General features: G+C 47.6%; 1 protein-coding gene and 1 gene segment (V, D, J or C); both read right to left on the bottom strand.

The window, feature by feature from the left end:
• The window catches only part of LOC109439166 (immunoglobulin lambda-1 light chain-like), a 556,184-nt gene that overhangs the window by 416,179 nt on the left and 125,699 nt on the right, over positions 1-14,306 (bottom strand). The window lies entirely within an intron of this gene.
• LOC148757300 (putative non-functional immunoglobulin lambda variable 5-48) lies at positions 10,828-11,655 on the bottom strand. The segment is given in 2 exon segments: positions 10,828-11,483; positions 11,605-11,655. Coding segments are annotated over 2 exon segments (390 nt in total).

Genomic DNA, 14,306 nt, shown 5'->3' on the forward strand with positions numbered 1-14,306 from the left:
CTCATTTATTTCATTCTTTGTGTCATTGTCAGAATGATATTTAAAATATATTCATCTGATGAAGCACTTCTCTGATTAGAAATTGTCCATAATTTCTTTACCCATTTTAATTACTGGAAAATTTTCAGTATGTCATTCAAGGTCATCATTTGGTCCTCTGTCTCCTGTTCACCTCTCCCACCTGTAACCTGTAAAAAATCACAAATGGATCCTGGTAGCAGAAATGATATTTAACTTTGGACCGCATTGTTCCTTCCTCATTAAACCCTTCTCATTCTCCCAGCCCAAATTCCGAGCACCCTTTTTACAGTTGACCATGAGCAATCCCTTATCCAATGGCAAGACCCACACAAAGTCTCAGCTTAGACCTGTTGGAGGATGATACTCAGCCATTGGGCCAGGGATGTTAGTCCTGGAAGAAGAAACCATGGCAGGCACAACTACATCCACCATGGTCCACCTCTTGCTCTGTTTAGAGCCACAAGCTTCTGGCCTAAGTCCCAGGAGCAGATCCTGCAGGAATCTGTTGGGCCTGCTTTCCCACGTGCTGGTGGGGATTTCCAAAGAAAATCATGGGATGAACCACAGGCCCTGCTGCTGGCGCTGGTCTCAGCTTAAAAGCATGAAGACGGTCCTGTTCTTCCACCTCACACACTGGATGCCCCTCCCCTTTGGGAAGCAGCTGGTCCAGGTTCTACTTGTTGGGGTGCATCAGAACCTCAGTCTGATGTGTGTAAGCTCAACCCCATTTCCTTCTCAGGTTGTGGGCTGCATTGCTGTAGCTGACTATTTACTTTCAAGCTGAGCAGAGGAGACCTACCAATGGGTGTCTCATTACACAGTGGAGCTGAGGTTGGAATTTATTTGGACTCTTGCTGTGTCCTCTGGTATAAGTGTCCCCCATCCAGGGCCACAGCCTGCAAACCCACAGACACTAGCACTATAGGGGATAGAGACAAAAATCCTCCAATTGGATCCCCCGCAGTGATGGAAAGAGTGGCCACTCGTACCTCATAGTCCTGGGATCCAGACCATGTTTCAGTTCAGGACAGAGAACCACACTATAATCATGAGTTAGGTGTTTATGCTCCACAGATATGGCCTCCAGCCTTACAGGTTGTCATGTGGGGTTGCTACTTCTGCTGCAGTTTCAAGTGTGCTGGCCTTTATACCCTCAGTCTGTCATGGGGTGTGCACTGCCCCGATGTACTACCTCCTAGGGCTGCTGTAACAAAGTACCACAGACCAAGTGGCTTAAAATGAGGAAAGCTATTCTCTGTCGGTTGTGGAGTTAGACGCCTGAGAACAAGATCCCGGCAGGACCGTCCTCCCATGAAGGCTCTAGGGAAGTTCTTCCCTTCTGTCTCCCAGTCTCTGGTGGCTCCTGGCAATCCTTGGCATTCCTTGGCTTGTGCTTCAGTCTCCGTCTCTGTCATCACGTGTTACTCCTGCAGGAAACATGGCGCAGTCGTCAGAGTCTGTGTAGGGAACATGCAGGAGGGCCGAGGGGTCAGAACTATCCTGCTTTTGTGACTCCGATGTTTCCCTCACACACATGGAGGGTCACTATCCATTAAACTCATTAAGATGGGGGAAGACGCCTCATTCCCCAGGGTATGAATAATTGACATAAAGTATTACATTAATTCTTATAATTTATAAATTAACCCTGTTCTTTTTGGATTTTTTCCCATTTTATTTTTTTATGCTTGCTTTTTGTTTTCATAAATCGTGTGTTAAAATAAAACATTTTATAGCATAGAACAATTGATTTGCCCACATACGCTGGTGCTGTGGAAAACAAGCCCCCTGACACACAGCCTAGTCTCAGCTTAGTGAACAAAGAAGAGAGATATTAGGAGCCAAGCGTGCACTGAGCCTGAGTGTTTTTGTCTCACTTCCCCACCTGCATCTGTCATTGTGGAAATGGTTGCTGTACCACAGAGCACAGTAATACTCGGCCTCATCCTCGGGCTGGGCCCCCGAGAGGGTCAGGGCAGCTTTGCCCCCGATGATGGAGCCTGAGAACCGGGCGGGGGTCCAGGAGTGTTTATTGTTTGTATCATAAATCAGTGTCTTGGGGGCTTGGTCAGACTTCTGCTGGAACCAGTGTGGATAGTGACCATTGGTGACCGCTCCCGTGCTGGAGCCACAGGTGAGAATGACTGTCCCTCCTGGGGACACAGCCAGTGAGGGCTCCTGAGTCACCACAGCCTGAGAACTGGACCCTGAAATGAAAACAGACACACGTCAGGAATGAAGAATCAAGGCAGAGGAATCCTTCCAAAGGCTGGTCTCAGAAATGTCCTTGAACCTGGGCAGTGAGTGAGGAGGGGGAGCAGGAGGAGAGGAGTCCAGGTCATGGTGAAGACTTTCCAATGTCCAATGTCCCCTGCTCACACACTGGTGCTGGTCTCTGGGGTGTCCCTTTATCTCCTCCTCAGCTCCCTGGGTAAAGGGCGTGTTTATGGGGCATTATGCAAATATGAGCCCACAGCACCATCTGATTCTGCGTCCTCAGCCCAGTTTGTAGCTTCACTCTCAGGAGGAGGCTGTGGTGGTTGTGAGCTCTGAGTCTGTCCCTTAGAGGAAGCACCTGCTGTCGCCTCTAACTCAGGTCGTGAACTTGGGTACAAGGACCATTCAATTAGAACCATTGAGTTGGTTTCATGCCCCGCAGCTCTGAGAAGATCCACAGCGCCCCCTGGTGACATCTACAAAAAAACGTTTATGGTAGGAATTAATCAGAGCAAACGGGTAGCCCTTTTTTGTTAAATAAATAAATTTGGTTTAATCTTTCTTTACATTTTCCACTGTTTCCTACAGTGAAATCTTATACATTGTCTTTCTTTATTTGCAGCATATTTATTGTAATATTTCTTTAGTTGCTTTGAATACCTAGATGGCCCCTGAATCTCATTTTAGTGTCACCTGTTCTTGATTTCTTCCAGAAAAGTTTTATTTGTTAATTTCATCTGTTATATTTTTCAGTTCTTTAATTTACGTTTGTTGTGTTTTTATGACTTGTGTTTATATTGTGAGTTTTTTCTACTTTTCTATTTGTATCAACCGTGTCCATACTTATTCGTCAAAGGGACTTTCTAATTGCTGGTTTAAAAGTTTGTCACATATTTTAGCACCTAAATCATCTGTGCCAGTGTGTTCTCTCACACAAGTATTTATTTTCCTGTTATTTTAAAATGACAAGTGTTACTTTTGTACTGGATCTTGGACATTTTAGAAAGTATGTTAAGATATTCTGGGTCCCATTTACTTCCTTTAACCAATCCCGGGAATCAGGACCTCCTCAGAGGGCAATCTACAGAGAAAGAGAGAAATCTGCCTTTCTTAATACTTCATGGTTCCAGGAATGAGCAGCAAAGCCTGGGCCAGGAGCCGAGACATGCAGGATTGTTCCGGGCCACCTGGGACTCCCAGGTCACAGATGCTGGAATCCTGCTTTCCTTGTCTTGCACCCAGCAACTCTGAGAGATGTTTGCAACTGGGTGTGTGGTGGTTACAGTAGGACATCAGTAAGAAAAGGAAGCATCATTGTTGACCCGATAAATGCAGTCCAAGGTGAGAATACGAGGCTGCCCAGCTTCAACAGTACAAGTGACATAAAAGGTCAAGGCTGAGATGGCATTGGTCACAAGGAGGGACCTTGGAGTGACCGGTCAGACACGAGAGTGAGGGAAAATTTTGCCACATTTCCCCGTGGACAGAAACATTTCGTAATACGGAGGCTGTGTTCAGATGTATAAAAATCGTAATAAGCCTGGTCTCAGCCTGGTGTCAACAGATGTTCAGAAAGTTTTGGTAATAAACCTGTATCCAGAGATTCAGGCTCAGAAACCTAGAAGCTCCATCAGTGCTGCACTAGTTCACAAACGTAGATGCTTTGCCTGTGAACCATTGGGACCATTACCATGGTAACCCCCAATGCATCTGTTGCTCCCTGACAGGAGAAAGTGACCTCAGATCTGGGTCCATGAAAAGTTTAACAGGGGATGTGATACAGGCACATATTGGGGAGTTCCTGCTCTTGACCTCATACAGCCCACCCCCTAGCCTGGATTGTTGGAAAGCTCTTTTGGGGTCTGAGAGGAGAGGGGGACACAGTCAGTGCCAGTGGGCTCAGGAAACCCACTCAGGAGTCCCCATGGTACTGAGTGGTGTCAGCTGTAAGAGTGTCTCATCCCTGAACCCATTTCCCCCACCTTCCCTGGAGCGGGCTGAGTATTTTCCCAGCAACTGCAGAGCGTCCCCCACGCTCTTGTGTCCCCAAAATTGGTTTCATGGCCTCAAGCCTCAAAATTTCCCTTTGACAATCTCTCCCTTCCTGACTTCACAACTGAAGGCTCAGTTACCGGTGAGGGTCCCAGGTCAGCTCTGTGCCTGCAATTCCTCCTGGGCCTGTGTCCTCACCCAGCATCTCACGTCTCAGTGCCTCGTCCCTGGGACACAGGGTTACTTGTCCTGAGCTCATGACCCTGGGAGGGATGGAAGGCCTCTGCTCTGACCCCCGGGAGAGCAGAGTCTGTCCTGTGGAGGTCGGTCCAACTGCAGGTTCTCAGCTCTGAACAACAACAACAACAGCAACAACAGCAACAACAAACAAACAAACAAACAAACAAACAAACAAACCCAGAGGAGGTTGTTTTACCTTTTAAAGAGAGACAGAAAAAAATGTCAACAGGCTGTGCTTTTTCAAACTCAGATCACCGGGCATATAGTTTGTATTATCATAAGATTTTGTACCCTCCCACCATCTCTTGGATCCTTAGAAACGTTTATTTGGAAAATGGGAAGCAAAAACTTTAATCTACTAGCTACATCCAAGTACAATTAGTGTATATTTAAATATTTTAAATTGGGGAAGGTTCATAGTCCAGCGCTCTGACCAGGCTGAGTTATTGTCCCACTTCCCCATCTGTGTGTGTCACTGTGAGCAGCACTACTGTGATATACAGCACAGTAATAGTCAGCCTCGTCCTCAGGCTGCAGCCCAGCGATGAGCAGAAGCCCTGCATTGGCCGAGGTGTCTTTGGATCCAGAGAAGCGGCTGGGGACCCCGGAGCCCTGGTGTTTATCTGAGTCTGACTTGTAATACAGGAGATACCGGGGAGGGCTCCCTGGCTTCTGCTGGTACCAGTATATGGTATAGCTGCCAACATTGAAGCCACTGCTCAGGGTGCAGGTGAGTCTGGCTGATGCTCCCGGAGATGCAGAGAGGGAGGGCGGCTGAGTCAGCACAGGCTGGGAGAGGGAACCTGCAAACACAGACACAAATGAGAGATGGGGCAGAGAACAGGGTAAAGGTTCTCAAGGGTCTCAGCCAGAGGGACTGATACAGGCTGGGGGGCTGCCGTGGTCCCCAAGTCCTGTCCCCACCTGTGCAGTGAGAGAGGAGCACGAGGAGGACAGGAGTCCAGGCCATGGTGCACACAGCCCTGAGCCCACAGTGGGGCTGGGCTGCCCCAGGCCTCCTTTTCTTCTCCACCCTCTGCCAGAGGAGGGGCTGTGCATGCAAATGTGTGTCCATCCACTGACTGCCCAGCCCCTCCCTGAGCCCTGGTGCTGGAGCTCAGCTCACACCCCACACTGAGGAGGATGGAGATTGGCTTCACCCCTGGGAGAGCCCTGGGAGGAAGCACCTGCTTATACCACACGAAGGTCCCTGCTCAGGGGACTCTGCTAGACCCGAGAGGACACAGCTGCTGAGTCCTCATCAGGGAGCACAGGGCCCAGCCCCCAAGTGCAGGTTCCTTTGAGTGAATGGTCCTCACTGAGTAGCTGTGTAAAGACCACACTGCTGTCCCACGTCGCCCCCTGCTGGTCACAGGGCTCACACCTCCCGATGGCCCAAAGCCCTGAGAGCCTAGCTGGTTTATGTAGCTCACACAGTTATTGTCTCAGTTCACACATCCATGGCTGGTTTCTAGAACTGTGATCCCATAGTTCTGTGTGAGTTTACTGTGGTTTCTCTTTCTCACAGGAATTGTTATCTATGGAAGGTAGAAAAATGTACAGAAATAACCACTTAAGGTGTTAGCGCCGCAGAGCATGCCGGGTGAGACCGCCCCATCCCGTGTCCCACCTGATGCACCACAGAGCCCAGCACTGCAGGTTGTGCTGTGCAAACGCCCTCAGTCTGTTTACCAGGCTGAGCCAGGACAGTTTGGGAGCTGATTCCCCTATGAAGACAAGACAGGAAGCCGCACAGGGACACAGAGGAGGTCATGATGTGACATTGGCTGCTAAAGCATTGACAAACTTTCTGCAAATACTGTCACAGATGTGGAGTGTTCTGTCCACTCCCAGAGGGGAGAATCCTCAGGGTGGGTTAAGTGTGACTGTCCTGAGGAGGACATTGAATGTGAAGGAGAGAATCCACGCCTGAATGAAGATGAAGGAAGGACAAGCCTCCCAGACTGATCTGAGAGTCCTGTCATCTCTCTAACGTGTTCATTTTCCTGGGACCAGGACAGATGTGACAACGGGAACATGACGCTCGGCCTGGGCCTCAGTCTGGGCCCTGCGATGGTCATGGTGGCTCTGTCTCTGAGCAGGGGTCCCTGGGATCCCACTGCCCGTGACACTTAACCCAGGGTACCTAGTGTGGCTTCTGTTAGACGGTAGTCAGAGGTCCTGGTGGTGACGCCCCAGCACTGGAGCCCCAGGAGAGCGTGACTGTCCCCACAGGACTTGTGTGTTGTGCTCAGTGACGTTTCCTTAGTCAATACAGCTCCGAACTGGTTTCTGTGACCCAAGGTTTCAGTCACTGTCACGGATGTAAACTTCCATTCTTACAAGAAGAAGACTCACTCTATAAGCTTATTTTTGAAAGTAATAATAATAATAGTAATAATTCAGTTGCATTAAGTACATGTAAATTGTTGCACCGTCACCACTATCAATTTCCAGAATGCTTCATCATCCCAAACAGAAACTCTGGACACAGTAACCAACTCCCCTATTCCAGTCCACACCACCCCAGGTGACCAGTGGTGAATGGAGGGTGGTAAACTGATGTGGCAAAAGACGCAGAGCTTCAGGAGCCCATGACAATGCAGGAAGTGGCAGAGAGCAATTCCCATGGTGGCTTTTGGGAGACGTTGTTTGACCCAGATAAGAGGTATTTCAGATTGTGCTTCTCATGCCGTTATGGTTATGATACATAGTGTTTGCCAGAGGCTAGTGTATCAATGTGTCCTGTTGCAAGATGTGCACTAATTCCACCTTTCTCTCCAAAGTGTGTTGGGAACCACAGACAGTAGCCCAGGAATCTTACTGTGGCGTTCGCTAATGATTCGTTACCACTTCTTAGCTACAGTCCCTCCAGAATTCATCTTGCTGAGGTCTTGTTTTTGGTGTTGAGATCCAAATCATCCCCAATGTTCTATGAGTCTCTTGCCAAACAGTCTTCCTGGTCAAATTTCTCATGCAAACACGTTCATTAGTGTGGCTATCCACCTGTCTCTGCCTGCCCTGCAGGCTTGGGTAAGGATCCCATGAGGGAAGGAGGACGAAATGTAATATAAGGTGTGATCCAGAGTCCAGTGCTCTTGTGGTTTCTTGGGGCCTAGGGGAGGGAAAAATCACACTTCAAGGATGACACTGCTTGTTTTAACATATGGAAGCAAGTACAGCATGGTCCTCACTAGCTTGGTCCAGAAAACTGCTCTCTTAGGCCCAGCCCAAACAGGTCACCTGTGATCTCAGGTGCTGGGTTATCCAGCTGCTCTGACACTACACAGCTCTCCTGTGAGGACATCCTGACTTTGCAGATGGACCGTGACAAGTTCAGTACCCAGGGAAGGAGAATGAGCAGGTCGTCTCCATGGAGTTTGGGAATCGGACTGTGATTTCCCCCAGATCAGTGATCATCTCCCGGATGCTAAGTATAGGATTTAATGCAGAGCTTTTGTTGCCACATGTATTCATGTCACCTGACATTTGAGTTTGCCTATGCCAGGCGCCTGGGGTCATTACCAGTGTCCAATCTAAACCAAGTTCAAGGCCTACAGTTTCCCCAGGAACACTGTGAGTTCAAACTTGATAAAATTCTACATGAAGTATCCTTACAGTTTGATGAATACTGTTGTTTTTGTTGTTGTTTTCGGGGTCTCCTGTTATATTCCATCGCCCCATTGTACAGGCCCTGGCATTTGATGTCTCTATTTGCCACAAGAATGAAATGCTCTGAGGAAAAGAGTATCCACTGTTCATGCTTCTCACTCTGTGTTTTCATTTGCCCTTCATAGTTAGCCGCAAAAATTTGTTATTTCTCATTGTGTCTCTATGATATATTTATGATTAATTTTCCTTTTTATTAGCCTAGTTTTATAGTGGTTCTCAGTATGGGGATTGACATAAATGAACCATTACTATACCAGGCACCTCCTTCTTAGTATTTCTTCTTCTAATCCTAAAATAAGGCCCTCGAGGACCCGGTATCCCACCCATATTGGGCCATGGTCATGTTTGTTTGGCAAATACCACCTGCTTTGACAATAAAAGAAACAACAGAACTTTCTAGATTTTTTTTGTCTGTGATACAAGGGCCCTCTATGATAATGATGTTTGGTTTCATAAGCTCTATTCTCTAAAGTACTGAGGTACATTTGAACACGTACCAAAGAGTTAGAGGGAAACGAAAGAGAGAAGAATTTCAATACGTGGTACTAGACTTTACTGGCTCCATCTTAATTAATTACATCTGCAACAACCACATTTCCAAATATGGTCACATTACGAGGTTTTGGGTCCTCAGGATATCATCACAGGAGTTGTTGGGGATGCAGTTAAGTCCATAAATATTAATATCCACGGTTTATTCAGATTTCCTGAGTTTTCACTAATGCTGTTTTCTGTTATAAAGTCTCATCCAGGACACTTCATTATATTTATTTTTCATGTTCTCTTAGCCTTCTCCTCCTATGACAGTCTGTGGTGCCTCTGTGCACACTTAGGAGTGGGTATAATGCCTGGCATCCCTCAGGGCCGCATATTTACTTATATGACTTAAAATTCTTCTGCATGGAAAACATGTCTCTCCTACTCCATTTATTGATTTTTTCTATCTTTTGAAAAATGAGTCATGGACAACTATTTTATACGTGAGTCATACCCCAATATTGTTATGTTTATTAAGTTGCTCATATCATTTCAGTTTTACCCAATGGGAATGCATTGAGTGGGCTCATGTGCACTCAGACCCATCCTGTCATTTTTTGTGTGTCTGTTGTATGTGTTTTTGTGCACACACAGAGACCTGCTTGTGTGTGGTTGAAATGATTCATTGCTTTCTGGGGCTACCATGTTTTCCATGTTCATCTTGTATAATTCCTAATGTTAGAATTAAACATCTCTCCTAAGAAGCCCACATTATATTGGATAATGGTAGAGAAGTCAATATCCGGCCAAAGGCAGACTCATCAGTATGGGATGTCATTACATGCAAGCCCAGTCAGCTGACAGACAAGGAAAATACTGAGTAAACTAACCCAGGAACATGCATGTGTCTAAATATTTCTATACGAAGTTTTCTCCCTCCAATAAACCGAACATGAGTTCCGATTTCTATCTCCTCCTCTAGTGCATCACTGCGTGGGTCAGTCAAGCCTCCTCCACTGGTTACATATGTCCATTTCCATTCACAAAGTGAGAAATCTGGCTCCCACCAGTGTCCATCTATTTCCTTCATTGTTCAATTCCAGTATAGAGCACAGGCGCCCCATTACTGATCTGTACCCCATGGGAAACCTCTTTATCCACTTGAGTACAGTGCTTATGTACAGTTTCTTATGCTTGTAGTGTTATAGGCTCCGCTCATTATCCAAGGTACTTAGGTCAGCAGCTTTGCTCCCCAAACCCCTCCAGGGAGGGGCTCATATTTTTGTAGTGCAGGTGGATGAGCATCGTCACATTCTACATTCCCTCAAGAGATCCCAAGCTTCCTAAGCGATAGTTTGTGTGCATGCAGTAAGCTTTTCATCGTTGTGCTGTACATTGTTCGGTGAATTTGGCAACGTCATAGTGTCATTTAAGTGCCACCTACAGTATCATATAGAATAATTGCATTGCTTTAAAAATAATATCTTTCTTTAAAATTAAAGTTTATTGGGGTGACAATTGTTAGTAAAGTTATATAGGTTTCAGGTGTACAATTCCACACCACATCATTTAATGTCTAATAGGTTGCTTGTTAGTCTTAGTTTTGTTTTGTTTTTCCCTTTTTCCCCTTTCTCCCCTTCCCCCCAACTCTGAATCAAGTCGTTGTTCCCAATCTAGTTGTTGGGGGTGCAGCTCACTGGCCCATGTGAGAATCAAACTGGTGACCTCAGTGTCATGAGCACAGTGCTCCAACAACCAGAGCCACCCAGCCACCCCCACGGGACTGCATTCTCAGTTGCAGAAAACAGAATTTACTCCTGTCAATCTCCTCAGGACCCAGTGGAATCAGCACTTGTGCTCTGTGTCCTCATCCTCAATGTCATCCTGGGTGCCCTGTGCTGACCCATGTTATAGGTAGGGTTTCCAGGCAGGAATTCCCGCCCATTCTCAGGAATTTTTTTCGCTTTCCCATTCCTGAATCTCGAGATACAAACTGTTTTCTGTTCTCCAAGATGAATCGTTTCCACAAAGTGACGGCCAATACTACCAACCTACTGGATTCAAGGAACCGATTTTCCCGATTTCCTGACCAACTTTTCTTGGGATTCGGGAACGGAAAAGTGAAAAAAATTCCCGAGAATGGGCGGGAATTTCCCCCGCCCACAAAACCCTAGCAATAAGTAGGAAAAATGTCTCAGAGATACCTTGTGAGTAGTACATTTATTTCCCATTGGGGGTATTACTGGGTTCACGGAGCCAATTTTCCCGATTTCCTGACCAACTTTTCTCAGGATTCGGGAACGGGAAAGCAAAAAAACCTCACAAAAATAGGCGGTAATTCCCATCTGGAAACCGTAGACAGGCATATCCTGTGTGTTTCCTTTCCCCTGTTCCAGGAAAGAACTTTCTGCAGAAGAGTGTTGCCTACAGGTATCTCCACGGTAGCTTCTCATTGAAAAGAGACTCAGAGGTCAGGTCTGTGGGCCCAGAGGTTTTTGTCTCACTTCCTCCTCATCTGAGTCACTGTGAGTAACTAAAGCTGCTCCCACTGCCGTGAAACGTAGCACAGTAATAGTCAGCCTCATCCTCAGGCTGCAGCCCAGAGATGAGCAGAAGCCCTGCATTGGCCGAGGTGTCTTTGGATCCAGAGAAGCGGCTGGGGACCCCGGAGCCCTGCCCTTTATCTGAGTCTGACTTGTAGTTCAGGAGATACCGGGGAGGGCTCCCTGGCTTCTGCTGGTACCAGTATATCCGGTAGCCCCCAACATTGAAGCCACTGCTCAGGGTGCAGGTGAGTCTGGCTGATGCTCCCAGAGATGCAGAGAGGGAGGGCGGCTGAGTCAGCACAGGCTGGGAGAGGGAACCTGCAAACACAGACACAAATGGGAGATGGGGCAGGGACAGGGTTAAAGGTTCTCAAGGGTCTCAGCCAGAGGGACTGATACAGGCTGGGGGGCTGCCGTGGTCCCCAAGTCCCGTCCCCACCTGTGCAGTGACAGAGGAGCACGAGGAGGACAGGAGTCCAGGCCATGGTGCACACAGCCCTGAGCCCACAGTGGGGCTGGGCTGCCCCAGGCCTCCTTTTCTTCTCCACCCTCTGCCAGAGGAGGGGCTGTCCATGCAAATGTGTGTCCATCCACTGACTGCCCAGCCCCTCCCTGAGCCCTGGTGCTGGAGCTCAGCTCACACCCCAGACTGAGGAGGATGGAGATTGGCTTCACCCCTGGGAGACCCCTGGGAGGAAGCACCTGCTTATACCACACGAAGGTCCCTGCCAGGGGACTCTGCCAGACCCGAGAGGACACAGCTGCTGAGTCCTCATCAGGGAGCACAGGGCCCAGCCCCCAGGTGCAGGTTCCTTTGAGTGAATGGTCCTCACTAAGTAGCTGTGTAAAGACCACACTGCTGTCCCACGTCGCCCCCTGCTGGTCACAGGGCACACACCTCCCGATGGCCCAAAGCCCTAAGAGCCCAGCTGGTTTATGCAGCTCACCCAGTTATCGTCTCAGTTCACACATCCATGGCTGGTTTCTAGAACTGTGATCCCATAGTTCTGTATGAGTTTACTATGGTTTCTCTTTCTCACAGGAGTTCTTATCTATGGAAGGTAGAAAAATGTACAGAAATAACCACTTAAGGTGTTAGCGCCGCAGAGCATGCCGGGTGAGACCGCCCCATCCCGAGTCCCACCTGATGCACCTCAGAGCCCAGCACTGCAGGTTGTGCTGTGCAAACGCCCTCAGTCTGTTTACCAGGCTGAGCCAGGACAGTTTGGGAGCTGATTCCCCTAGGAAGACAAGACAGGAAGCCGCACAGGGACACAGAGGAGATCATGATGTGACATTGGCTGCTAAAGCCTTGACAAACTTTCTGCAAATACTGTCACAGATGTGGAGTGTTCTGTCCACGCCCAGAGGGGAGAATCCTCAGGGTGGGTTAAGTGTGACTGTCCTGAGGAGGACATTGAATGTGAGGGTGAGACTCCACACCTGAGATGAAGATGAAGGAAGGACAAGCCTCCCAGACTGATCTGAGAGTCCTGTCATCTCTCTAACGTGTTCATTTTCCCGGGATCAGGACAGATGTGACAACGGGAACAGCGATGCTTGGCCTGGGCCTCAGGCTGGGCCCTGCGATGGTCATGGTGGCTCTGTCTCTGAGCAGGGGTCCCTGGGATCCCACTGCCCGTGACACTTAGACCCCAGGGTACCTGGTGGGGCTTCTGTTAGACGGTGGTCAGAGGTCCTGGTAGTGACGCCCCAGCACTGGAGCCCCAGGAGAGTGTGCCTGTCCCCGCAGGACTTGTGTGCCGTGCACAGTGACGTTTCCTCAGTCACTATAGCCTGGGAAATGGTTCTGAATCCCAGAGGTTTGTGTCACTGTCACGGCTGTTAACTCCCATTTTTACAAAAAGAAGACTCACTGTATAGTTCCATTTGTGAATTTAGTATAAATAATAATAAAATGGTAAACTACTGTCTCATGAGTTGCTAGGGCTGCCATCACAAACTAACACAGTCTCGGTGGCTTAAACAATTGAAATTGATTTTGTCCCAGTTCAGGAGGCTGGGAGAGAAAGATTAGATTGTGATGGTTTGATTTCTCCTGAGCTGCTTGTTCTTGGCTTGCAGATGTCCACTTGTCCTCACAGGGCCCGTTCCAGACACAGGCAACACTAGTGCCCTTTCCTCTTCTTAGAATGCCACAGTCTTAGGGATTAGCACCCCACTCTTATGACGTTATTTAATCTTAATTACTTCCTTAAATCATAACTCTAATTACTGTGACTTGGTGGTTAGGGCTCAAAGATACGAATTTTGGAGTGGACACAATATAGTCAATGACCCACGAGTCTGTAAATATTTAATGATGAGTATGTATTTGAATAGGCTGAAATATATCAGCATGGGAAGGACTTTTTTGGGATTGTAAGTTTTTAACATAATTTTCAACGAGTAATTTTGTATTTGTGGTAAAAGAAACGTAGCATGAAATACACCATTTTAGTCACTTCTGAGTGTGTAATGCAGTGGCATTAGGTACATGTAAGTTGTTGCACCGTCACCACTGTCAATCTCCAGAACGTTTCATCATCCCAAACAGAAACTCTGGACACAGTAACCAACTCCCCCATTCCAGTCCACACCACCCCCGGTGACCAGTGGGGAATGGAGGGTGGTAAACTGATGTGACAGAAGAACCAGGGCTTCAGGAGCCCATGACAATGCAGGAAGTGGCAGAGAGCAATTCCCATGGTGGCTTTTGGGAGATGTTGTTTGACCCAGATAAGAGCTATTTCAGATTGTGCTTCTCATGCCATTATGATTATACTGATACATGGTGTTTGCCAGGGGCTAGTGTATCAATGTGTCCTGTTGCAGGATGTGCACTAATTCCATCTTTCTCTCCAAAGTGTGTTGGGCAACATAGATAGTAGCCCAGGAATCTTACTGTAGCATTTGCTAATGATTCATTACCCCCTCCTATTTATAGTCCCTCCAGAATTCATTTTTCCCTCTCCTCCAGACAACGTACATGCCCTGTTTTCAGCCCAGTTCCTCTCTGGTAGTCAATGGGAATTCTATCAAATGACAACGGATTCTTCTGGCTAATATACTGAAGAAAGTTTTCAATTATGTTAAGAAAAGGGATTGTGCTGTAATTTTTATACCTAATATTGTTCATGT

This window comes from Rhinolophus sinicus, chromosome 9 (assembly GCF_057876585.1).
Source record: "Rhinolophus sinicus isolate RSI-liver-muscle chromosome 9, RSI-T2T, whole genome shotgun sequence".
Classification (NCBI taxonomy): domain Eukaryota; kingdom Metazoa; phylum Chordata; class Mammalia; order Chiroptera; family Rhinolophidae; genus Rhinolophus; species Rhinolophus sinicus.